The sequence below is a fragment of the Leopardus geoffroyi genome, chromosome B3, assembly GCF_018350155.1.
Source record: "Leopardus geoffroyi isolate Oge1 chromosome B3, O.geoffroyi_Oge1_pat1.0, whole genome shotgun sequence".
Taxonomy (NCBI): Eukaryota; Metazoa; Chordata; class Mammalia; order Carnivora; family Felidae; genus Leopardus; species Leopardus geoffroyi.
In genome coordinates, this window is record NC_059337.1 from 54,976,023 (window position 1) to 54,997,596 (window position 21,574).

Below are 21,574 nucleotides of genomic sequence, written 5' to 3' on the forward strand. Positions count from 1 at the left end.
ATTTCACCACTCCAGTCCCTCAAACAGGAGCCACCTCCACTCTCTTCCTTCTTGTAAGTATAATTTAGCTTGTATGACTTTTTATTTTTCTTCTTCACCCTGGAGTTGAGGTATGTGTTTGAGGGTATGTCTGAGATGCCCAGAGGGGATCGGCCATGCTTAGCAAGTATCCGAATAGTCTCTTTTTTCAAGGAGCTAATGGACTGGAAATAAAAGGAACAATCAATAAGCACAGGGAGGAAAGCAACATAGCAGGTTACATAGTTACCTGCTGGCTGGTGTGATACAGACTGAGTAAAATTAGGGATTCCGAGATAGGCACGATCAGCATGGAGGGGAGTATAGAGGTGAGCCTGGCCTGGACAATGAATTACCTAATCAATAAGCATTTGTGGAGCCTCCTGACTAGGTTTCTTTATGGTGGCCCTTCTATGGTGTTTTCCTTTATAGTCGTGATTCCCTTTGGCTGGATAACATAGGGAAGGATCATAAAGTACAGTGGGCAGCTAAAAGCTTTTACAACGTTATTAAGAGGTGGTTTGGGATAATGAAGTAGTCGTTGAGGTTCCTTTAGACTGGAACCCGGGTGGCCTAGGTCCCAAGTGGCCCGACACTCCTCCAGTTTAACAGTCCAGAGGTGAAGTCTGGCTCAAAGCGCAGAGTAGTCTGGGGCACCTGCTCTCAGGAATCTCCACTTGGCCTCAGCCTGCGGGTCAGTCAGCCCAGGCTCCGGCCATCACCAGCTCAGGCCTTTGGCAGTCGCTCCGCCCACGCCCCGTCGCGGCCCCTCCCCCTCCTGGCCCTTCCGCGTGCCGCCATTTTCAACTACTCCTCCGCCTATTTATGCCCTCCTCGGCTTCCGTCCCAGATGATCCCTCCCCGAAGCTGCCACCGCCTCCTCCATCTCCTGGAGCTGGAGCCACCTCCTCGGCCAGTGGCGTAGCCGGACTCTGCGTCGGGGCCAGCCAGATAGGGGCGGAGGTCCTGAACCCGGTCTCCAGTCGAGCGGGGGGCCATGGAGAAAGCGGCCCGAGGCGCTCTCCACACCGACTAACGCGGGCCCGTTGCGGCTGCAGGCGCCATGGACCGAGCCCCCGCTGACCAGGTACGAGGGCTCGGGCGGCAGGCCCGGCCGGGTGCTGGGGGTCGCCGCTTCCTCCCCGGCGGGCCCTGGTCTCTGAGCCTGGGCCCGGACGGCTGGAGCCCTCGAGTTCCTGCGGGTGCAGACTCCCCTCGCCTGAGAGCCTGGCGGCGCCCCACTCCAGCATTGTTCCAGATGCTGCCTCGGGCTCGGGGGCTTTTTCAGCCCTGGTTACCCCCTTCGTCAGGGCTGGGGATTCGTTTTTGCCCCTCCTCCGTGGTTTGGTGGAAAGGGCCTGAAGACTCCCAAGTTGTCAGGGCTCTCCTGAGAGGAAGGTTTATAACTTCCAAGGAGTAATTCTCCCCCCACCCTTCAGTTCTGGAATGTATTTTCAAGGTGGAAAAGCTTTCGAAGGCTTCTCACCCGGAAAGACTTGTCAGAGAATGTGTGATAACTACAGATGCAGGGGAGTTACGGGCTTTTTAGAGCTACGTTCCATTGAGCAAAACATTGTTTCTCGTCGTGGTCTTAGGGAGGTGTTTCCTTTAAGATATGAAATATTATGGTTTTTCCCTGTCTTTCTGTCCATTTATCTTGCAAACATTAGTATTTTTTAAAAATTGAGCTTATATTTTAAGAATGTTTGATCCGAAGTGTGAATTCATTTCCGAGCCCGTTTTCATATTCACGGAGTTGTTCAATTAGTATTCTATTTTGTTTTTAAATGCGTTAAATTCTTGATTGTCCGTGCGAGTAGTTGCTGGAAGGCAGGGATGATGACAGTGTAAATAATCCAAAATAATAATTTTCCCCCCAAGGATGCTAGTATTTTCCATCCTTGAGACCTTTATGAAACGACTTAATTTGATGAAATCGAAGTTTATTCACTATGCATTCTCATCAGTTGAGGGCTTTGCCCAGTGATGAGCTAGGCACATAGATGAAGGAAAAAGAGATTAGTGATTTGCATAATTATTTTACAAATAGATAATTAGTATCTGAATAAATGAGACAAGATTTCACAAATTGCTGTATATGTATATCTGTAGCTAGTCAAAGGCAATTTTGATTTTGAAATCGGTCTCTTTTTGCAGGCAGATTCCTAGTTGTGTATATTTGTTTTTACAAAAGCTTAAATTAAAGCTTTATGAAAATATGACTTTGAAAACACAAATGATTTTTATGAAATAATACCTGGACTTACCAAAGCAAAATTGATGGGAACTTCTTGGCTTTGCTGTGACCCAGAGTATTCTATGTATAGCCTATATCCAATTTAATGAAAAATATTTTTTTTAAGGCATCTATCAGAAATGCCTTTGATTTCAAAGCCTGACAATTGAATAGGAAATTTTCTTGAATGCTTTTCTTGAATGTGTGTCACTAATGAAAAGGTTAAACTCTTGGTCCTTCATCATGATGCCAGAACTGTAACCAGTAATGCTGCCATATGTATACTTATGGTTCCTTTCATCTTAGAGGAAATGTAATTAACTATTTAGCAAAACTGTTTGTGTGTGATTATCTTAACAGCAAGTGCTATGAGCAAATTATTTAAACTAGAGAACCTATTCCTCTTTCATCCTACATCTTTCCAAAGTCCACAACCTTTAAAACCTTGTAGAAATCTAAGGATTATAAAGAAATCGTGAACGTAGGTTTTCCGTTGAAGAATTCCTTTTTTACCTCGGGTACCTCCTGCCTCGTCCCCAGCCTAAACTTGAAGTAAGAGAATAATTCTAACCACTCTGTATTCCCGCGTGCTACGTACTCACAGGAAACAGACACAGAAAAGTGATGCTACTTTGCTTTGTTCAGGCTGTAAGCAGTTAATTCAGGGGTCCATGGATGACCTGGAAGGAGTGTGCTTCATTTTATATTAGCATTTTTCTGGGGCAAGTCTCCATTATTTTCATCATATTCTCAAAGGAATCAATCACTGAAAAAAGGCTAACAACCATTAACTTAATGGTAGATTAGGGGCTAGAACTGAGACTTCTCAGCTTTGTGAAGTTTTCTTTTTTTTTTTTTTTTCCAAGTTTCAGATATTTATTTTATTTTACTTTGTTCAGGTTTCAGATATTTATTTCCCCAAGTTTCAGTTAGTTATTTATAGCTTTGTGGAGTTCTTGATTGTTTTCACTATACCATGAAGTAATGTAATGACTTTTTCAGGTTATGTGGAATATACTTTTATATTTTTACTAAAGAAGTGAATTTAGATAGGTAAAAGTCACTAAAAATATATGTGATGGGTGAATTTACATTTTCCCCTCACAAAATGTTTGTTTGCTTTTTCATTTGAAACCAGTGTTAGTTTATATTTTGAATTTTTGGGAATGCCTACAGCGTTAAGACTTATTATAATACTGTAGAAGTTAGCGATTCATAGAAATTTGGTTTTTAAAAAACAGTACTTTGTGTAAACTGAGCATTTCATATTAACCTAATTGAAGTCCTTGGAGTATTGCACAAGTATAGTTTTAATTTTTTTTTTAATGTTTATTTTTGAGAGAGACAGCCTGCGTGCGCAAGAACCTGTGTGTGTGTGAGCAGGGGAGGGGCAGAAAGCGAAGGAGACACAGAATCCAAAGCAGGATTTAGGCTCTGAGTGGTCAGCCCAGAGCCCGACGTGGGGCTCAAACTCACAAACTGTGAGATCATGACCTGAGCTGAAGTCGGATGCTTAACCCACTGAGCTACCCAGGCACCCCTACAAGTGTAACTGAAAAAAAAAAAAAAAAAAAAGTATGTTTTGCCTGAGGCCATTCACGTTGCTGTACTTGAATTACTGTTTTTAAAAATTTATTTTTATTTATTTATTTTTTTTATGTTTATTTATTTTGAGAGAGAGAGCATGAGCAAGGGAGACGCAGAGAGAGAGGGAGAGGGAAAGAATCCCAGGCAGGCTCCATGCTGTCAGCACAGAGCCCAACACAGGGCTCTATCTCATGAGCAGTGATATCATGACCTGAGCCAAAATCAAGGTGGACGATTAGCCAACTGAGCCACCCAGGCATCTTAAATTACCTCTTTTAAAAAAAAAAATAAATAAATAAAATCTTGATATAAAAGAATAAATTGTATCTATATTGATCAAAATTATAATAAGTTACTGGGAATGCATGCTAGATAATAGTCTTAATTGCAAAAGTGACTATTTGAAAGAATGTTATAATCAGAAGAGGATATTAGAAGTACTGTTTTATAAAAAGACTGTGTTAAATCAAAACTAGTAGCTTAATTTTAACTGCCAGAGTTAGGTGTTCTAAGAACAGATACTAGTTGGTATAATGCATTATTATGGTTGGTATAATAATATTATGGTTGGCATAATGCATTATTAGTTGGCATAATGCATTGTATGTTATAATAGGCACATATTATACCAAAAAATAATTTTTTTGGTCCTTAAAAAAAAGTTGGTGTAAAGGGATGTGAGGAATAAATGATGGAGTTCATTTGTTTATAAAGGCTTAATGTTTTTGTTTTTAGGAAACATTTAGGAAACATTCCTCTGGGCTTAAAAGAGACAGAACATTTGAAGTTTGCAGTTTCTTTTGTATTATCAAATAATTCAAACATTGGCTTAATTTTTAGTACATTAACATTAGATGAGTTCTTTTATAAGAATTTACAAAACTATTGATCACCAATGTCTTTAACTCTTAGAAAAGCAAACATGTAGCAAATATATATGACTTCATGCAAAATGCTGTTCATGGATAAAGATACAAAATCATCTGGCTTGTAATTCTTTCCTTTAAATAATAAACTTCAAATAGTATCTGCATTGTAAACTAGATGTATTCTAAATAAGTTACTATAAAACATTATTCAGTAATACTTGTAGTTGGCCTTTATGAATATCAGTAAATGATATGTCTTAACAGATTTTAAAAATAATACTTTTGTAGTCAGAAAGAAAGTTAATAATGCTCGTTTAGTGAAAATGACCTTTAGAAATTTAAAAAGACATTTTTCCTTAAGCCCTTAAATCAAAGAGGAAATAAAAAAGTAGAATTATGGATTATTGAAAAAGTAGTAAAATACTACATATAAAAACCTATGGGATATGGCTGAAGCTATACTCTGAGGCAAATGCATAGTCATAAATGCTTTCATTATTAAACATTTTAAAAGGTAAATAAAAATTAAGCATTCAGGACTAGATGTAGCGAGAAAACCCTATCAAAGCAAGAGAGAAGAAGAAATATAAAACCAGAAATTAATAAGTTAGATAATCAAAAACCAGTATTAAATTTGGAAAGCTGGTTTTTTGGAAAGTACTGTCATGTTTTAATAGGATTAGGTGTGGTCTATTGTAAGAAAAGATGAAAAGGTATGAATAGTAAATCAAGTGAGCCATCTAAGTTAAATATTTTGATTTTTTTCTCAATATTTTCTTGAGTCTTGCAAAACTTTTGTTTATAACTACTGCAATTAATTTGGCAAGTGTTTACTTTCCATATAAGCCATTCCAATCAGAAACAATACAGCCAGCAGGTATCTCTTAAGCATTAGTCATTTTTTCCTTTAGAAGATGTTTTTCTTTAGCCATGAGATGTAAAATATCTTAATGTTTGCTATGTCATGTTTTTACCTTAACATAGAAAGGATGCAGAGGGTTTCCATGGTCATATTTTTTCTGTAGGTGTAAAATTCTGAAAGTTCACTGTGGGAGAGTGCCTTATTGTGTTCTACTTCAGTTTTGATTCTAAGTGGGTGTTTTTTTCTATTGCTTAATCTTGGAAAAATATATGCTCTCTTCTGGAGGTTCTCAGAGGAGTTTAGTGTGCATTTCCTGCTGTTGTGTGCTTCATAGTAATGTTTGCCCCTTTCCCCTAAACCAGTCTACTACAGTGCTCTTTCCAGAACATGTACCCCATGCATATTTGTTGAATTTATATACGCTGTCAGTGATTTGAATGTGTTTGCTTAATATACTCTTTTAAAGAAGGTTTTTATAGTTTCATGTTCTGATAAATTCTTGAGTTTTCTAGATTATTCACATCAAAGAAGTTTTATTATTGACATTTGTTTTAATATATGCTAAATTTAAAAGGAATGTGAAACTGCCTAAGTTTCCCCTCCCCGCCCCCCCGTACAGTTTTCTGGGATTATTATGATTTTTCATTAATTTGGAAAATTCTGAAATAACTTCTGAAATATAAAGATAATTTTACTTATGTAGATATTTTTTTAAAGCAAATAGTAGTACAGGAATAGACTTTGTGTGGTTTAAACTTATTTTATATTTATATTTACTTTAAGGAGACAACTCCCTGTTATAAAATTTCTGATTTCTAAAAGATAGATCTTTGAAAAATAAAGACTAAAAAACAAATTCAAACTGAGGAATATCATTATATGAAGTAGTTTCGTTTTTTTTTTTTTCATTTTTTCATAATGTTTTGTTGTCCACCATGTAGGACATTTTTCTTTGATTTCTATACTAACATAATTGAAATACTGCCAGAATTTGTTGCTTACTTAATATATTGCCTATATGGACGTTATTATGTGGAATTTAAGAGTAGTTCGGGATCATAACATTACTTTTTAGGACTGAGAATAGCAGATGCTTCATTTTAGTGTATGATACTGAAGTCCCCAAAGTCACAACAAACAATTTTTAAGACCATACAGAGTTGTAACTATAGGAGAAAGTTTGCCAGTCTGTTCCTACTAGTGACATCTTCTGTTTGTGCAGCTGTTGACTACAGCAGCTTTTCTTTTTTGCTAAAAACAAAGGATCACTTCAGTGTTTGTGAGTTTTATTGTTGAACTCTGATATTAGAATTGGACTGAGAATAGAAATCATTGCAAACTTTAATATTTAAGGGTATATGCGGTGTATATGTACAGATACCAGTTATAAGTTATACATGCCACATTTTGGAAAGCGGGTTGATAAGTTGATAAAACTCTTATAAAGTAAAATGACACTAAGTATAAAAACTTGTTGCAACTTTTGACAAGCAAGAATTTGAATTTGTTATTACCAGTGTACTTTATGAGTTGGTCTTTGGCAGGAGGTGTCAGGAAACTTGGCAATCTTTAATTATCTTACTTCTTTCTATTAGTATTTTGTCTTTTTCATATAGAAATTTTATGTAATCATGTTCCTTGTTTTTAAAAAGAGTCTTAATGCCTTCTAATACAGATTTATAAAATTGTTCAGAGTTATATGTTCAAAGGACTTTTTGATTTTTCAAAGAAATCCTAAAAATTACATTTTTAGTGTCCTTAAAATGTGACTTAAGTTTTCCCTCTCTTTATGCCTATGCATGAACTATATAAAGCAGGTTTCCATTATCTGTGCCTTATTATTGAAAATCAGCTCCCCCCCCCCATTTTCGGCCCATTTATTACATTGATATTTTATACCTTACATGAATAATTTTTGAATTCTGATGATTATCGCAGTGAAAATTAGTGACTTAGGCTATTTAAGCATTTGAAGGAGTTTTTGTTTCCAATGTTGAAATTCAAGAAACCAGCTTCAGCTCATAGATACTGTATTTTTAGTGCAAGTTCTGTCTCTATTTAGGATTTGGTTAATACTATAAAAGTAGATTTTAAAGTTAAATCAGGTAGGAAGGTTATTGAGTTAATACTGCTGTAAATAATTCAGATTGCTTCTTCCTCTCCACCATTTTTTACAAACATTCTGAATATTTCTAGGGGATTCTTTTTAGAGAATATTTTTTTTAAAGCAAAGTTGCTTATCTATGGAGCATATCAAGTCTTCAGATTTTGTCTTCAGATTTTCTTGGATTTGTTACTGACTTCTTTTGTGAGAAACATGCCTGAAATTTATTCTAGGAGCTCTGCCTTGCTCAGAGCTTCCAATAAATTCCACCCTAGTGGGTTTGTTGGGAAAAAGTTCTAGTTAGGACTGTTGCTTTGTAATTGATTTCAGTGCTTGAAACATTGGATTGCATTTCACTTACTGGTTTCTTAAAGATTTAGTATCTTTTTAGATTGTAATATTTTTGTGGTTTTTAACACTCTACTTTTGCAGAATGTGCTTATAGATTTTTTCTTTCTATAATTAAAAAATTGTTAAACAAATACAGAAGGAAAACTGCATAAAAACAATGTACAGCTTAATGAATTATATATAAAGTGAATGCCTGGTAATTATCACCCAAGTGAGGATATAGAGCTTTGCCAGGCACTCAGAAGCTCTCTAGTGCCTCCTGTGATCACAACTCCCTTTCATAGGAGTAATTTCATATGAGTAATTCCTAACTTCACCTTAGTGGATCTTATTTATTTGTCTTTATAGTTTTGTCACCCACATGTTCCTCCTAAAATACTTGAGTTTTTAAAATATATCTTATAAGTTTCTGTAGATTTTTTTATAAGAAACGTTACATGGGAATGCAAGCTGGTGCAGCCACTCTGGAAAACAGTATGGAGGTTCTCAAAAAATTAAAATTAGAACTACCCTACGGCCCAGCAATTGCACTACTACGTATTTATCCAAGGGATACAGGTGTGTTCTTTCGAAGGGACATATGTATCCCAATGTTTATAGCAGCACCATCAACAATAGCCAAAGTATGGAAAGAGCCCAGATGTCCACCAGTGGATGAATGGATAAAGAAGATGTGGTGTGTATATATATATATATATATATATATATACACACACACACACACAGTGGAGTATTACTTGGCAATCAGAAAGAATGAAATCTGGCCATTTGCAACTATGTGGATAGAACTGGAGGGTATTATGCTAAGTGAGATTAGTCAGAGAAGGACCTGTATCATATGACTTCACTCATATGAGGACTTTAAGAGACAAAACAGATGAACATAAGGGAAGGAAAACAAAAATAATGTAAAAACAGGGAGGGGGACAAAACAGAAGAGACTCTTAAATATGGAGAACAGACAGAGGGTTACTGGAGGGGTTGTGGGAGGGGGGATGGGCTAAATGGGTAAGGGGCATTAAGGAATCTACTCCTGAAATCATTGTTGCACTATATGTGAACTAAGTTGGATATAAATTAAAAAAAATTAAAAAAAAAATATATTAGATAAGCTAAAATGGGAGTTCTGGATTCCTTCAGTTTACTCAAGTTATCTACTGGAAAACTGAAATACTCATTCTTTTTCTCTCAGTTTAACTGTGAAAAGTTTTTTGCACTTATGTTAAGTGTTTTTTCATTAATTGTAGACACTTTCCTTCTTTTTTAATTAAACCATACTAATCTAATTTCCTAAAATGGACAGAAATAGTCTATTTTTTAGACTATTCAAACAAGTATAAAGTGATTATCTTCAGAACTCTGTTTAATGATTTTTTCCCCTCAACAAAATTAGTTAAAAGCATGTTGTTTTGTCTGAAGAGCTAGTTTTCTTACTGTCAGCCTTATTTTTGGACTCAAGTCTGACTGCCTTACACTCTTTATTGTTTTAACAGCTTTGGTTATGTAAGAAATGATTTCATTAAAATGCAGCAACTTTTGATATGTTTTCTCCTGTTTTATTTGGTATCTTTGCCTACCATATTTGGTTATTTTAATTTGACATCGCTGTTCCTTTGGATGTTTTGTAAATACTGAGGAGATCTAATTACTGTTTGTAAACACTGAGTCTTCTATTGTTAAATCGTGAATTAGTATTAAGTTTTTTGCTCATGTATTAATAGTGTGTTTTACTTTCTTTTTGAAGAATGTCAAGCTGTCAGCTGAGGTAGAGCCATTTATTCCTCAGAAGAAAAATCCTGATACATTTATGATCCCTATGGCACTTCCAAATGATAATGGAAATGTTTCTGGTGTAGAACCAACTCCAATTCCAAGCTACCTGATTACTTGTTATCCATTTGTGCAGGAAAACCAGTCCAATAGGTAATTTGTTTATTATTATTTTCTTTTTCATGGGGGTGGGTAGGGAAATACAGCAGTTGGAGAGGCATACTTTTTAATTTTTCCCTTTTCTATTATTTTTTTTTTTTTTAGGTTTAGTATTATTATTTTTTAGTAATCTTTACACCCATCCTGGGGCTCAAATTTACAAGGCCAAGGTTAAGACTTCCATGCCTCACCAACTGGAGCCAGCCAGGCACCCCATCTTTGGTGCCTTTTAAACATTATCCGTTTCTCTTTTTTAAGAGAAGTAAATAAAACCAAATGATGTAGAAATTTGAAAATTATTAACATAGATTGTTTTCTCAGTCTTTCTAAGAGGGAATGGAGTTTTTTGGGCGTATCTTCAATAATAAGTCATTAAAGTTAGTTTGAAATAAATTGGTACAAAGGGAGGAAGAATTTTTCAGAAAGAGATGAGCAGAAACCCTTTTTTTAAGATTAGATATCTAATCACAATTTCCAGGACAGTCTGGCATGAGAAGAAAATACCAAGGGATAGTCCTTAACGTTGAAGCTTTTATGGTTAACATATATTTCTAGGCTCTGATTCTAGTTTAAATTTAGCTTCTGTGCTATAGTCACAGGGTGATTTAGCAGAATGCTTGCAATTCAGATAATGTGTGACCTAGTGGTTAGGGTGTAACTTGTTATAGTCATGATAGCCTTTTTAACCTTGTTTAGACTGAGTGATTAGTACTTCATTGGTGTAGTTCATTTTGTTGCTGTCTAAAAGTACTTTCAGCCTCTTTCGAGTAATATCACACATAGAAAATTAGGCATCTCTAGCATTCTGGGATCAATGGATGATGGGGTAGCTGGGCTCTAGCCTCTGTCCCACCACCCTGAAGGCAAAGGCAATCTAGACCTCTTTAAGCCATCATGTGGCACACTAGTGTGTCAGGGCACATTCTTTCAGATATTCCGAATGTGAGAGATATGAGACCAAGAACTATTGTATCAGATATTATTAAATATTCCAGTTAATAATCTCTAAAATTATAGTATTGGGGATTGGACAAAGAGTAGGGGATCCTTTTCAATTGAAGCTAGCATTATATCACAAAATTTTGACCTATATTGGGCTGTGTTCGAAGTGACTTATAAGCCAAATGTAATAGTGCTATTTTTGCATTTGATAAAATGGCCAAATGTAAAGTATGATTAATTTTTCTTAGTGTACCAAATAATCTTTGAGAATTCATGAGTAAATAAGCCAGCAGATTATTTAAAAATATTTTTTAAATTATGGCAGTGAACATTTATCCATTGCACTTTGTTGTGGGAGTAGTGAGGAAAAGCTCAATGCGCCACCTCCCCCATGACCCCTCATTCTTCAGCAATCTTCTGTAAGAACTGCTGAGAAATGAAGAATCTTGCTGATGCTTTGTAGGAATTGCACTAGAGAAAGCTCTAATGTTAGGGATAAGATGGCAGTGGACAGGCTTGCCTCTTCTTTTCTTTCTCTTGGACCTGAAACCTGCTTCCATTGCCACTGGGGGAAGCCTGGAGAAGAGCTTGACTTGGCCAAATGGTTGGGGCAGTATGGAAGAGGAGTAGGAGGCCAGGGACTGAGCTGAAGAATGAGAGGTGGAAGAATCAGATCACTCACTGTAATGATCACCTTACACAGTGATCACCTTACTCTGCTTTTTGCAGAAGGCTGTCATAGTTAGCATTGGATGGGAAATTTGGACCGCCTTTGTTGGCAGATACAGTGGCTAGGTATTTAACTTCTAGGCAGAAATACCTTTAGGGGGTTGACTTATAAATAAGAACGGTATGTAGTTTTAAAATTTTGGAATGCAATAACACTATCAGGTTGAATTCCTTTATACTGTCATTTAAGTTGTTATTACACATACTTAAAAATCTGTAATTAGAGCAAAGAAATTTATAAGATGATAATTTTATCTTTTTTATTATGAGGCCACTGTTCTATACCTTTTTTTTTTAAAGCAAATTCAATAGATTGTGCTTTAGTATTACTTTTAGACTTGTCAATAGATGTGTTCTGTTTTCATTTGATTTTAACAGACAGTTTCCATTGTATAACAATGATATGCGATGGCAACAGCCCAATCCAAATCCTGCTGGACCATACCTTGCCTACCCCATTATATCTGCTCAGCCACCTGTTTCTACAGAGTATACATATTATCAGCTGATGCCAGCACCATGTGCCCAAGTTATGGGATTCTATCATCCTTTTCCTACACCTTACTCCAACACCTTTCAGGCTGCAAATACTGTAAATACCATAACCACAGAATGCCCTGAGCGTCCAAATCAGCTTGGACAAGTCTTCCCATTGTCCACTCATCGAAGCAGAAATGGTAACAGAGGACCAGTTGTACCAAAAGTAAGTGACTTCTTTTGATTGGCTTTTATGTTTGATATTTCTGTTGTTAATAATAATGTAAGTAATTGCTACTTGTATTGATTAACCTTTAATGCCGAATTTACTCTAAAACATTTCATTCACTAATATAAAATAGTCAAGGGTAGAGCATTTATAATTTTTCCTGTTTTTTATTGTGCCTTATTCTTAATTGATACGATTTACAGTTATCTTCAGGTTCCTTCAGAGAGTTGTAAATAATTATAATACACAAATATTTCCAAATTATTTTAATTTAGTGATAAAATTGCATAGTGCCACCGGTGTTTCTAAGTGGTTAGTTTGGATCCTATGCTAGTGGTATTGAATGACTAATGCACTTCATATATTTCAGTCTTCAGAAATCAGCAGATGATACTGTCTGGTTATCAGATACTATTAAATCCCTTCAACTTCATTGTTTCTATTCTGTGAATTTTTAGTAGCAATAGCACTTTGTTATTCAAGTGTTGCTTTGCTATGTTATTGAACACAGGGTCTCCTAGGGCTGAAGAAAATGATAGATAAATGTGTGAAGCCACTCTTAGTCAAGATCATCCTTTTGACTAAATTAAAAACAAAAAAATGAGGGAGACATGAAGATCTTGAAAACACAGGAGATTTAAGGTTTATTGTAGGTAACTGTTTCTTAACTAAAAGGTTACTTTTATATTGAGGCCTTAATATCAAAGCAAATAAGAAAAACCTTGTTTCTTCTCAGCACTTTTTAGCTAATTGAAGGCAGAGTGATTTCTTAGATGCATCTTACGACTGTTTCATTAAGGAGTTGATGCTTTCCTAGATTCCATTAGACCAGCTTCTTCAGTGAAAAGTCTTTGCTGTCCTCTGCCATACTTTTCACACATTAAAATACAAACATGCAGCAGAGGTTGCTTTAAAAAGCTTTTAGTCTTTGTTCATGGAAATACTGGGTCAAGGGAAATACTTTTGGGACTTCTGAAGAATGTAAAATAAAATAGTATATAACTTTTAGATGTTGAAGAAACATAATTTCTCAAATTACATTTCTAGCACTTGAATTTAGGAAGTTAAATTCAGAGTTCTATTATATAAATCACACCTAAGTGATGAATAGTCAGATTAAAAAAGTGAAGGAAAGGATCAGCCTTTTTATATTTTCTTTTTAAGCTCTAAAGCAGAAATTATTTTTGTACTTTTTTGCTATCATGAAAGTAAAATTTATCCCTTGGATAAGCTACTACCCTTTCTGTTACCCTTCTAAATAAAAACTTACAGCCCCTTATATGATATTATATTCCTATTATTTATTACTGATTGAGAAAATATAAAGTGCAAGTAACAGTTAAAAATGAATTAATAATTTATTAGTCATAGTGTTAATGATTATTTGAAAAACAGTATTAAATTGTGTGTACAATACCTTATTTAATATATTATGATTAGCTACAGATAATTTCATGAATTCCTAACACGGTAACCCTCTTTTTCCCCATGGGTTGGGAGCCACTAATTTAGAACATACATTTAGGTGTGTTATATAGTGGGTATGTATTTTTTACTGTTTATTTAGTACATTGAGTAGGATTTTAAATTATTATTTTTATTTTTTTGGTGCTTAAATCAGCAACAGCTTTTACAACAGCACATAAAAAGCAAAAGGCCACTGGTGAAAAACGTAGCTACTCAGAAAGAGACAAATGCAGCAGGTCCTGATAATCGATCAAAAATTGTGCTTCTGGTAGATGCTTCACAGCAAACTGGTAAGGCAAGGGTTCTTACATATACATCACTGATTTTTATCTGTTGTCATGTATTGACTTTATAATTATGGACTGTACCACTTCTCAGGATTCTAGACTTTCATCCATTTATCCTGCCACTTTGTGAAATTCTCTAGCAAGGATAAAAGCAGTCCATCTTTGTAATGTTCTGTCAACTTGCTTCCTGGCTAATGTGCAATTTTGAGTAGGGTTTGAGGTGTCCTTATTCCCTTAGAGTAGTGGAGCATTTCAGAAATCAGAGATAGAATTTTGCACACATTGTAGGAATTTGAGGACTCATTTTGGCAGAGGTCAAAATTGTATGTTTTTTTTATAACTAGGTTAAAACCCTTTATACAATATTCTAATATTGTATAGTATCTTTATAGGAAGAACTTGGCAAGTTTTCTATGCCATATTTTAGCATAGATCTGAACCAAACCTGTGAGTGGCACCTGTATCCTGTCAAGCAAATAAAAATTTTGAGCTAGTTGGAAATCATTTTGTCCAGGGTTTTCTAGAGGACTATATAAACGTTAAGAAAGCTTTATCCTGGTAAGAGATAAAAGTAATAGTCTTATAATATTCTAGCTATTTTCTAGTTTATATCATTAAATTCCAATTTGTATCTTTGATCTTAGCTTAATAGCTATAGAGTAGATAACTATCTCTTCTCACCCATTGTCTTTGACACTAGTAAAAATTCTTGTTAATGATCCAAGACCAAGAATTAGATCTATTCAAAGGCACATTTACTTTTTATGCCTCTATAATCTCCACATCTGTGCAATTTGGTCTGGCTTAAAATAAATTTATATGCAAATTTATGTATGTTTGTATGCAGGGAAAGGGCAGAGAGAGAAGGAGAGAGAGAGAGAGAGAGAGAGAGAGAGACAGAGAGAGAAAATGAATGAGAGAATCCCAAGCAGGTTCTGCTCTGTCAGCACAGAGCCCAACTCGGGGCTCAAACTCATGAACTAACTGTGGGATTATGACCTGAGCCATAATCAAGAGTTGGTCGCTTAACTGTCTGAGCCACCCAGGCACCTTGTGCATACTTTCTTTCATTTGGGCTGTACCTTTTCTTTAGACATGAGTTCAGTTATTTTTTTACAATTGCTTAGATCTCTTAGGAGTCAGAAAGGATCTGGGAATCCGTTAAAAAGCAGTCTTATTGGTAGTACAGTCATTGTATGTAGTTTGTAGCTCATAAAGCAGTGAGATTATAACAGACTAACAAATGCTTGGAGTGGCTTTAGAAAAGGAACACAATGTAACATATTACACAGCTTTCTATGTTGCAGTTGTTCCTAGTCAGAAGGACTTCTACCTGCTTTTAGCACTGGGACTGCTTTAAAAGTCCTTACTTCTTTAGTTTGCTCATTAAGTGACCACAAAGACAGTATTCTGAAGCATAAGAACTAGAAAATGGAAAGATGACCCATTAGCAAAACAAAAAGCAATCTACTGAATGGGAGAAGATATTCGCAAATGATATATCCGGTAGGGACTAATATCCCAAATATTTGCTCAATACCAAAACAAAATAAAACAAAACCCCAGATAATTGACTTAAGTGGACCAGAAGACCTGAATGGACATTTTTCCAAAGAAGATATAGGGGTGCCTGGGTGTCTTAGTTGAGCATGCGATCCTTGATTTTGGCTGAGGTCACGATCTCAGGGTTATGGGATCAAGCCCCACATTGGGCTCCTTGCTGAATGTGGAGCCTGCTTAAGATTCTCTCTCCTCTCTCCTCTCTCTCTCTCTCCCTCCCTCCCTCCCTCCCTCCCTCTCTCCCTCCTTTTCCCCTCTCCCCTGCTTGCCCCTCTCTCTCTAAAATAAAAAAACAAAACAAAAAACCTCATAACCCCCCAAAACCACAAACCAACCCCCCAAAAAAACCCAAACCAAAATAAAGAACAAAACAAAAAGCAAAAACAAAGATATACAAATGGCCCATAGACACATGAAAAGATGCTCAGCATCACTAATCATCAGGGAAATGCAAATCAAAACCACAGCAAGATATCACCTTACACCTGTCAGAGTGGCTAGAATCAAAAAGACAAATAACTAGTGCACCTGAAGATGTGAAGAAAAAAGAATTCTTATATACTGTTAGTGGGAATGTGAATTTATGCAGAAAATTATAACTTTATAATAGGACATTAAAAAAAAGCAACCTGTTCATATAGGATGATTTGACACTGCAAATGTCATTTTTGCCTAAGTCAGATTCTGTGTAGTTCTTTTTTTTTTTAATTTTCTTTTTTCATCCTGTTTATTATTTGTGTCCCATTGCCAGATCACTCTAGAGTACTGATAGAATATAAACTCCAAGAAAGCAATAATTTTAGTTTGTGTTATTCACTTAAATCCCAGGACAGTGGTCAACACATAATTGCTAAGTGAGTGAAAGAATTAATAAGTATAAAGGAATAAATGAATGAATGACAACTCATGAGCTGAGGCTGGAGAGTTAGAGAGAGGCCAGATGATTTAGGGCTCATAAGTCAGGTTATGTGATTTCGATCTTGTTGTGAATGCAATAAGAAGTCATCAAAGGTTTTTAAGTGGGGAATGATATGGAGACAATAACCCGACTTTCTCCGTGGCTCCAGTCAGGATGATGGTTGTGAAGCTAGCAGTATAGTTCTAATCAAAATCTCAATAGGAAATTTTGGGAAATTTGACAGACTAATTCTAAAAGGATCATCTGAGAAGAAAAGAACTTTTCTTCTAAATATCAAGACCTATTACATTATCTTAAATCGTTATACAAAAAATACAGTATGCAAAATGCAGCATATGAAAATTAGAACAGGGGACCCAGAAACAGAGTCATATGTATGTGGAAACACATATGGAAAATGACAGAGATAGCATTACACATAACGTACAGCCCATGCAAATCTACTTCAGGTGGATTAATGACAAATGGGAAACCACAGTAGAAGAAAATACAGGCAGATATCTTTATGACAGCAGGAAGGGAACTAATTCTGAAATAAATTCTGTCAAAAGTGAGTGAAAGAATAAGCCACAAAACTGGAAAAGATTTTTACCATGCCTGTAAGTGACAGAGTATTAGTATGAAGACATAAAAAATTCGTTTGAACAATAAGAAAATGATCCCACATTACTCTCAGGACCCTTGGGACACAGTACCAGGGGGATGAAACAATTTGGCAGGACTGTAGGAATTTTTCTTCTGACCCAATTGTCCCTCTCCTATGGATGTATCCAAAATGGATGTATTTCCCTAAAAAGAAAAGGGACTGTTTGATGAAAGATCCAAATTGCAGTAGCACACTGAAAGCTTCCTAATGTTTAGTAACAGGCAACAAGTCCAGAGAAGTGCAGGACATCCACTCTGGAATAATATGGAGCCTTCTTACATTATAATTATGAAGAACATATGTGTAATATTAAATAGCACAACTCATAATTGTATTGATGCTTTGTAAAAATTATAGGCAGAAATGTGGAAAAAGGAAAATTGTTATTTGTTGGGTTGGGAGGAAATTGTAAAAGGTTTTTTTTAATAATGTCTTTTGATTACAATTTGTGAAATACAAAATAAGAGACAACTCACTAGAAAAATTGGTAGAAGTCAAACAGTTCAAAAGTAAAATTAGGTATTTCACAGAAGGGAAACAATTAGTGGCTAAAAGCATGAGAAAAGATATCAAACCTCATTATTAGGCAAAAAAATACGAATGAAAAACCCACAGTGAGCTATCTCTTTATATCTAACAGCAAAAATTATGGCCTAGAAGATAGTATCAAGTATTTGTGAATATGTGAATCATTGTGGATATTTATATCCTGCTGTTGGGCTGTAAACTGTTTCAACAGTGTGACTGAAAATGATTTGGCATTACAAAGTAAAGTTGAATATGTGTATCCCATAAGGCCTGGCAGTATTTACCATAAAAAAACTTCCATATTCACACAAACACATTCAAATGTATGTATAAAAATGGTTACAGCACAGGGCACCTGGGTGGCTCAGTAGGTTGAGCATCTTGATTTTGGCTCAGATCATCATCTCACAGGTTCGTGAGTTGGAATTCCACATCAGGCTCTGCACTGACAGTGTGGAGCCTCTCTAACCACCCCGCCCCTAAAAAATAAATAAACATTAAAAAAAAAGAATGGTTACAGCAGTATTACTCAATAATGCAAAACCCCAGAACAGCCCAAGTATCCCATCAGTGGTACAAAGAATAAGTAATATATGGTATGGTATATTCATACACGGGCATCCTAGATTTTAATGATATTAATGAATTACAGCCACATGCATCGGAATGTCTAAACTAATGTTGGGGAATGGGGCAGACTGGGAAGCAAATCGCAAAAGAAAATGGACAGTATAATTTCATTTTTATAAAGCTGAAAGTGCAAAATCACATGATTTATGTTGTAGGAGTGTAAAAATCCATGAAAAAGCTATATTAAAAAGTGAGGAAGTGGTAAATCCGGAATTCCAAATAAATGTAACCCTGGGGGAGAAAGAAGATGCAGTGTTGGTGGGGGCATGCAGTGGACTTCAAAAGGGTTGGTGATGTTATTTTTAAGTGGGTACTGATGGTTTGTTTTAATATTTCTGCAACTACTTTATTCTCTTTTCATAATATATGCATGTCATAAACCAACTTGTCTGGAACATTGTATCTTTTGAGCTTTTCAAAAAAGGTTTTGCTTTTTTCCTCCATTTACCAAGTTAGATACCTTCATTTTCTTATGACCTTAATGGTAATTTAACAAGAATTTATCAACTTGATCCTCACAAAGAGATGTCACACCTTCCTTGCTTTATAGATTTCCCGTCAGATATTGCTAACAAATCTCTCTCGGAGAGCTCTGCCACAATGCTCTGGAAGTCCAAAGGCAGGAGGAGAAGAGCATCCCATCCCACTGCCGAATCCTCTAGTGAGCAGGGGGCTAGTGAAGCCGACATTGACAGTGATAGTGGCTACTGCAGTCCCAAACACAGTAACAACCAGCCTGCTGCAGGGGCTTTGAGAAATCCGGATTCTAGCACCATGAATGTATGTAACACTGCTTTGGTTTCTTTATCAGTCGTCTATGTCAATATCTTTCTATCCTCGCTAAAGATTAAGTATCTATTTTCATTAACAATTCCTATAGTAATAGAATGGATCAAAATGTATTCTATATATTAATATGAATAATATTTATGGATAAATATTTTTTCCAAGATTATGATAAGCATGCTTTACACTAGACTAAGTTATGAAACATTTTGCAAGGCATATGGTGTTGACTCTTAAGCAGAAAATAATTGTCTTTTTTGTTTTTATTTTTAGCATGTGGAATCATCTATATGTACAGGTACTTATTTTTTGCATAGTGTTTTTGCTATACTTTCTTCTTTATCCATGTCAAAGTTTTGCTTCTAAGCATGAAGCTTGCTGATGCTACAAAAATATTAGAAATCTTCCAGAGAGATTCACATAACTTTGAAAGTACAGATGCTGGAAAAAAAAAAAAAATTAGTAATCTTCCAGAGAGATTCACATTCCTTTGAAAGTACAGATGAAAATTGAGAAAATGTCAGCCGGAGGTATTCTGCGAGATGGCAATTGTATTACTAAGAACTGGAATACCACTTAAAGTTCGTAGAGAAATTTCCAGTATTAGTTTATAGTGACTGAATTTCAATACATGAAGTTAAGGGATAATTTACGTTTTGGCATTTTTCATAAATAAATACTTTTTTTAAATCTTATTGGTTACAGGTGGTGTAAATTGGTCCAATGTAACTTGCCAGGCAACTCAGAAAAAACCTTGGATGGAAAAAAATCAGACATTTTCTAGAGGTGGAAGGCAGACTGAACAAAGAAATAATTCACAGGTAATTTCAGTTAGGTTGGAGAAATTTGATTAGTGTGAGATGAATTATTGTAAATGGTATAGTGGTCTTGAAGAGCAGTGTCCTTAATTTTTGGAGTTGTGTGTTGAATTATAGTAATAGTAAAATATCATGATATCTAACTTTAAAATGGCCTAGCTAATAAAATTAATACTTAAGTAATGAAACAAAATGGCAAAATGTTGACTCTAAGTGGCATGTATATAGTTATATGTTCCGTTTTGTACTTAACTGTATTTAAGAAATATATTTGTATATTTCATATTTTTAAAGAAGAATGAATATCTTCTAGGCATGCTTCATCTGCCATGACTTTTCTTATCCATATAAAATATTTAAAAGCATTTAATGCCATAAATATTGATTATTTGAACTTTAGAACTGTGGTCTTGTTCATACGGCTTTACTTGACCATGAACACCACAAGCTACACGCTCTGTGCTTGTTCTAGTGCCATAGAGATAGCCGCCTCATGCTGTGATGTGGGAGAACAATATCTACCTGGAGTACAGCAGAGCACGTTACATACTCCACGGATTTTCAGGAACTGTCTTCCTGCATTGGTTGTATGTGAAATCAGGGAGTTGTTTGTTGGTCAGCATTTTTCTTTTTCAATTTGTAGATAGACTTCCTGGATTCCTTAAATCTGGTTAAGGCATTATGAGTATCCTATGAATAGATCTGTGGATGAACTGAAATAAGAGTGAGTTACTAACGGATTAAGTAGACCAAATACTTGCCTGCTCATTTGCTGAAACGAAGTGCTTCTTATGCACCCTAATGTCAGGAAAACAAGCAGAATAATACTCTTTTCTCTGTGGTTAGGAGTCACTGTTGTTTGTGGCAGGCATGTGAGGCAGTCTAGCTTTATTTGATTAGAAACAAAAGAGCTAAAACAAGAATTGTTTATGTAGATGAGATAAAATCTATAAAATGGTTAGTTAAGTGCTGACATTTTATGTTCAAATTGTAACTTACTAGACTATTACTTTTGGTATCCATAGCCCACTGGAGGGGAGGTAATAATATCAGTGTGGTGAAGAATAGTAAAAGAACAATAAAAAAATAATGCAAATACATATATGCAGTCTGTTAGGTTTTGTTTATTTTGCATTTCTCTTCATTCCAGAAGAACTGAAGCCAGATGTTGAGCAATGTGTTTCCTACTTCTGATAGGTTATTAGACCTATTCTTACGTATGTATCTGTGGGACACCTGTGTGGCTCAGCCAGTTAAGTGTCCAACTTTGACTCAGGTTGTGATCTTGCGGTTCGTGAGTTCCAGCCCCACATTGGGCTTTGTGCTGGAGCCTGGAGCCTGCTTTGGATTCTGTGTCTGCCTCTCTCTGCCCCTCCCTTGCTCCCGCTCTGTCTCTTTTTCTCTCAAAAATAGATAACCATTTAAAAGAAAATTTTTTTTAAGTTTGTATTTGTTTTGTAATGTTCTGAATAATTTTTTTCTGTTAAAATATATTCCCCTTTTGTGATTTCTGATTGTTTACAGGCTTAAAAAGTCGCTTAGAAGTGAAATAAATAATTCACTTATATTTTCTGCTATTTTTTTTTGTAGCATAATGTTG

The 21,574-nt window shown here is 35.6% G+C and overlaps 1 protein-coding gene across 2 annotated transcripts in view; it reads left to right on the forward strand.

The window, feature by feature from the left end:
* The first annotated feature begins 862 nt into the window (after positions 1–862).
* The window catches only part of SECISBP2L (SECIS binding protein 2 like), a 66,159-nt gene continuing 45,447 nt past the window's right edge, over positions 863–21,574 (forward strand). The window contains exons 1-7 of one of the 2 annotated variants that reach the window (XM_045449797.1): positions 863–1,105; positions 9,772–9,950; positions 12,006–12,330; positions 13,955–14,090; positions 18,921–19,150; positions 19,430–19,454; positions 19,862–19,977. In XM_045449797.1, the coding sequence (XP_045305753.1) occupies positions 1,082–1,105; positions 9,772–9,950; positions 12,006–12,330; positions 13,955–14,090; positions 18,921–19,150; positions 19,430–19,454; positions 19,862–19,977 (1,035 nt within the window). In that variant the 5' untranslated portion in view covers positions 863–1,081. The remainder of the gene's footprint in view (positions 1,106–9,771; positions 9,951–12,005; positions 12,331–13,954; positions 14,091–18,920; positions 19,151–19,429; positions 19,455–19,861; positions 19,978–21,574) is intronic. The other variant, XM_045449798.1, reaches the window with a different exon arrangement.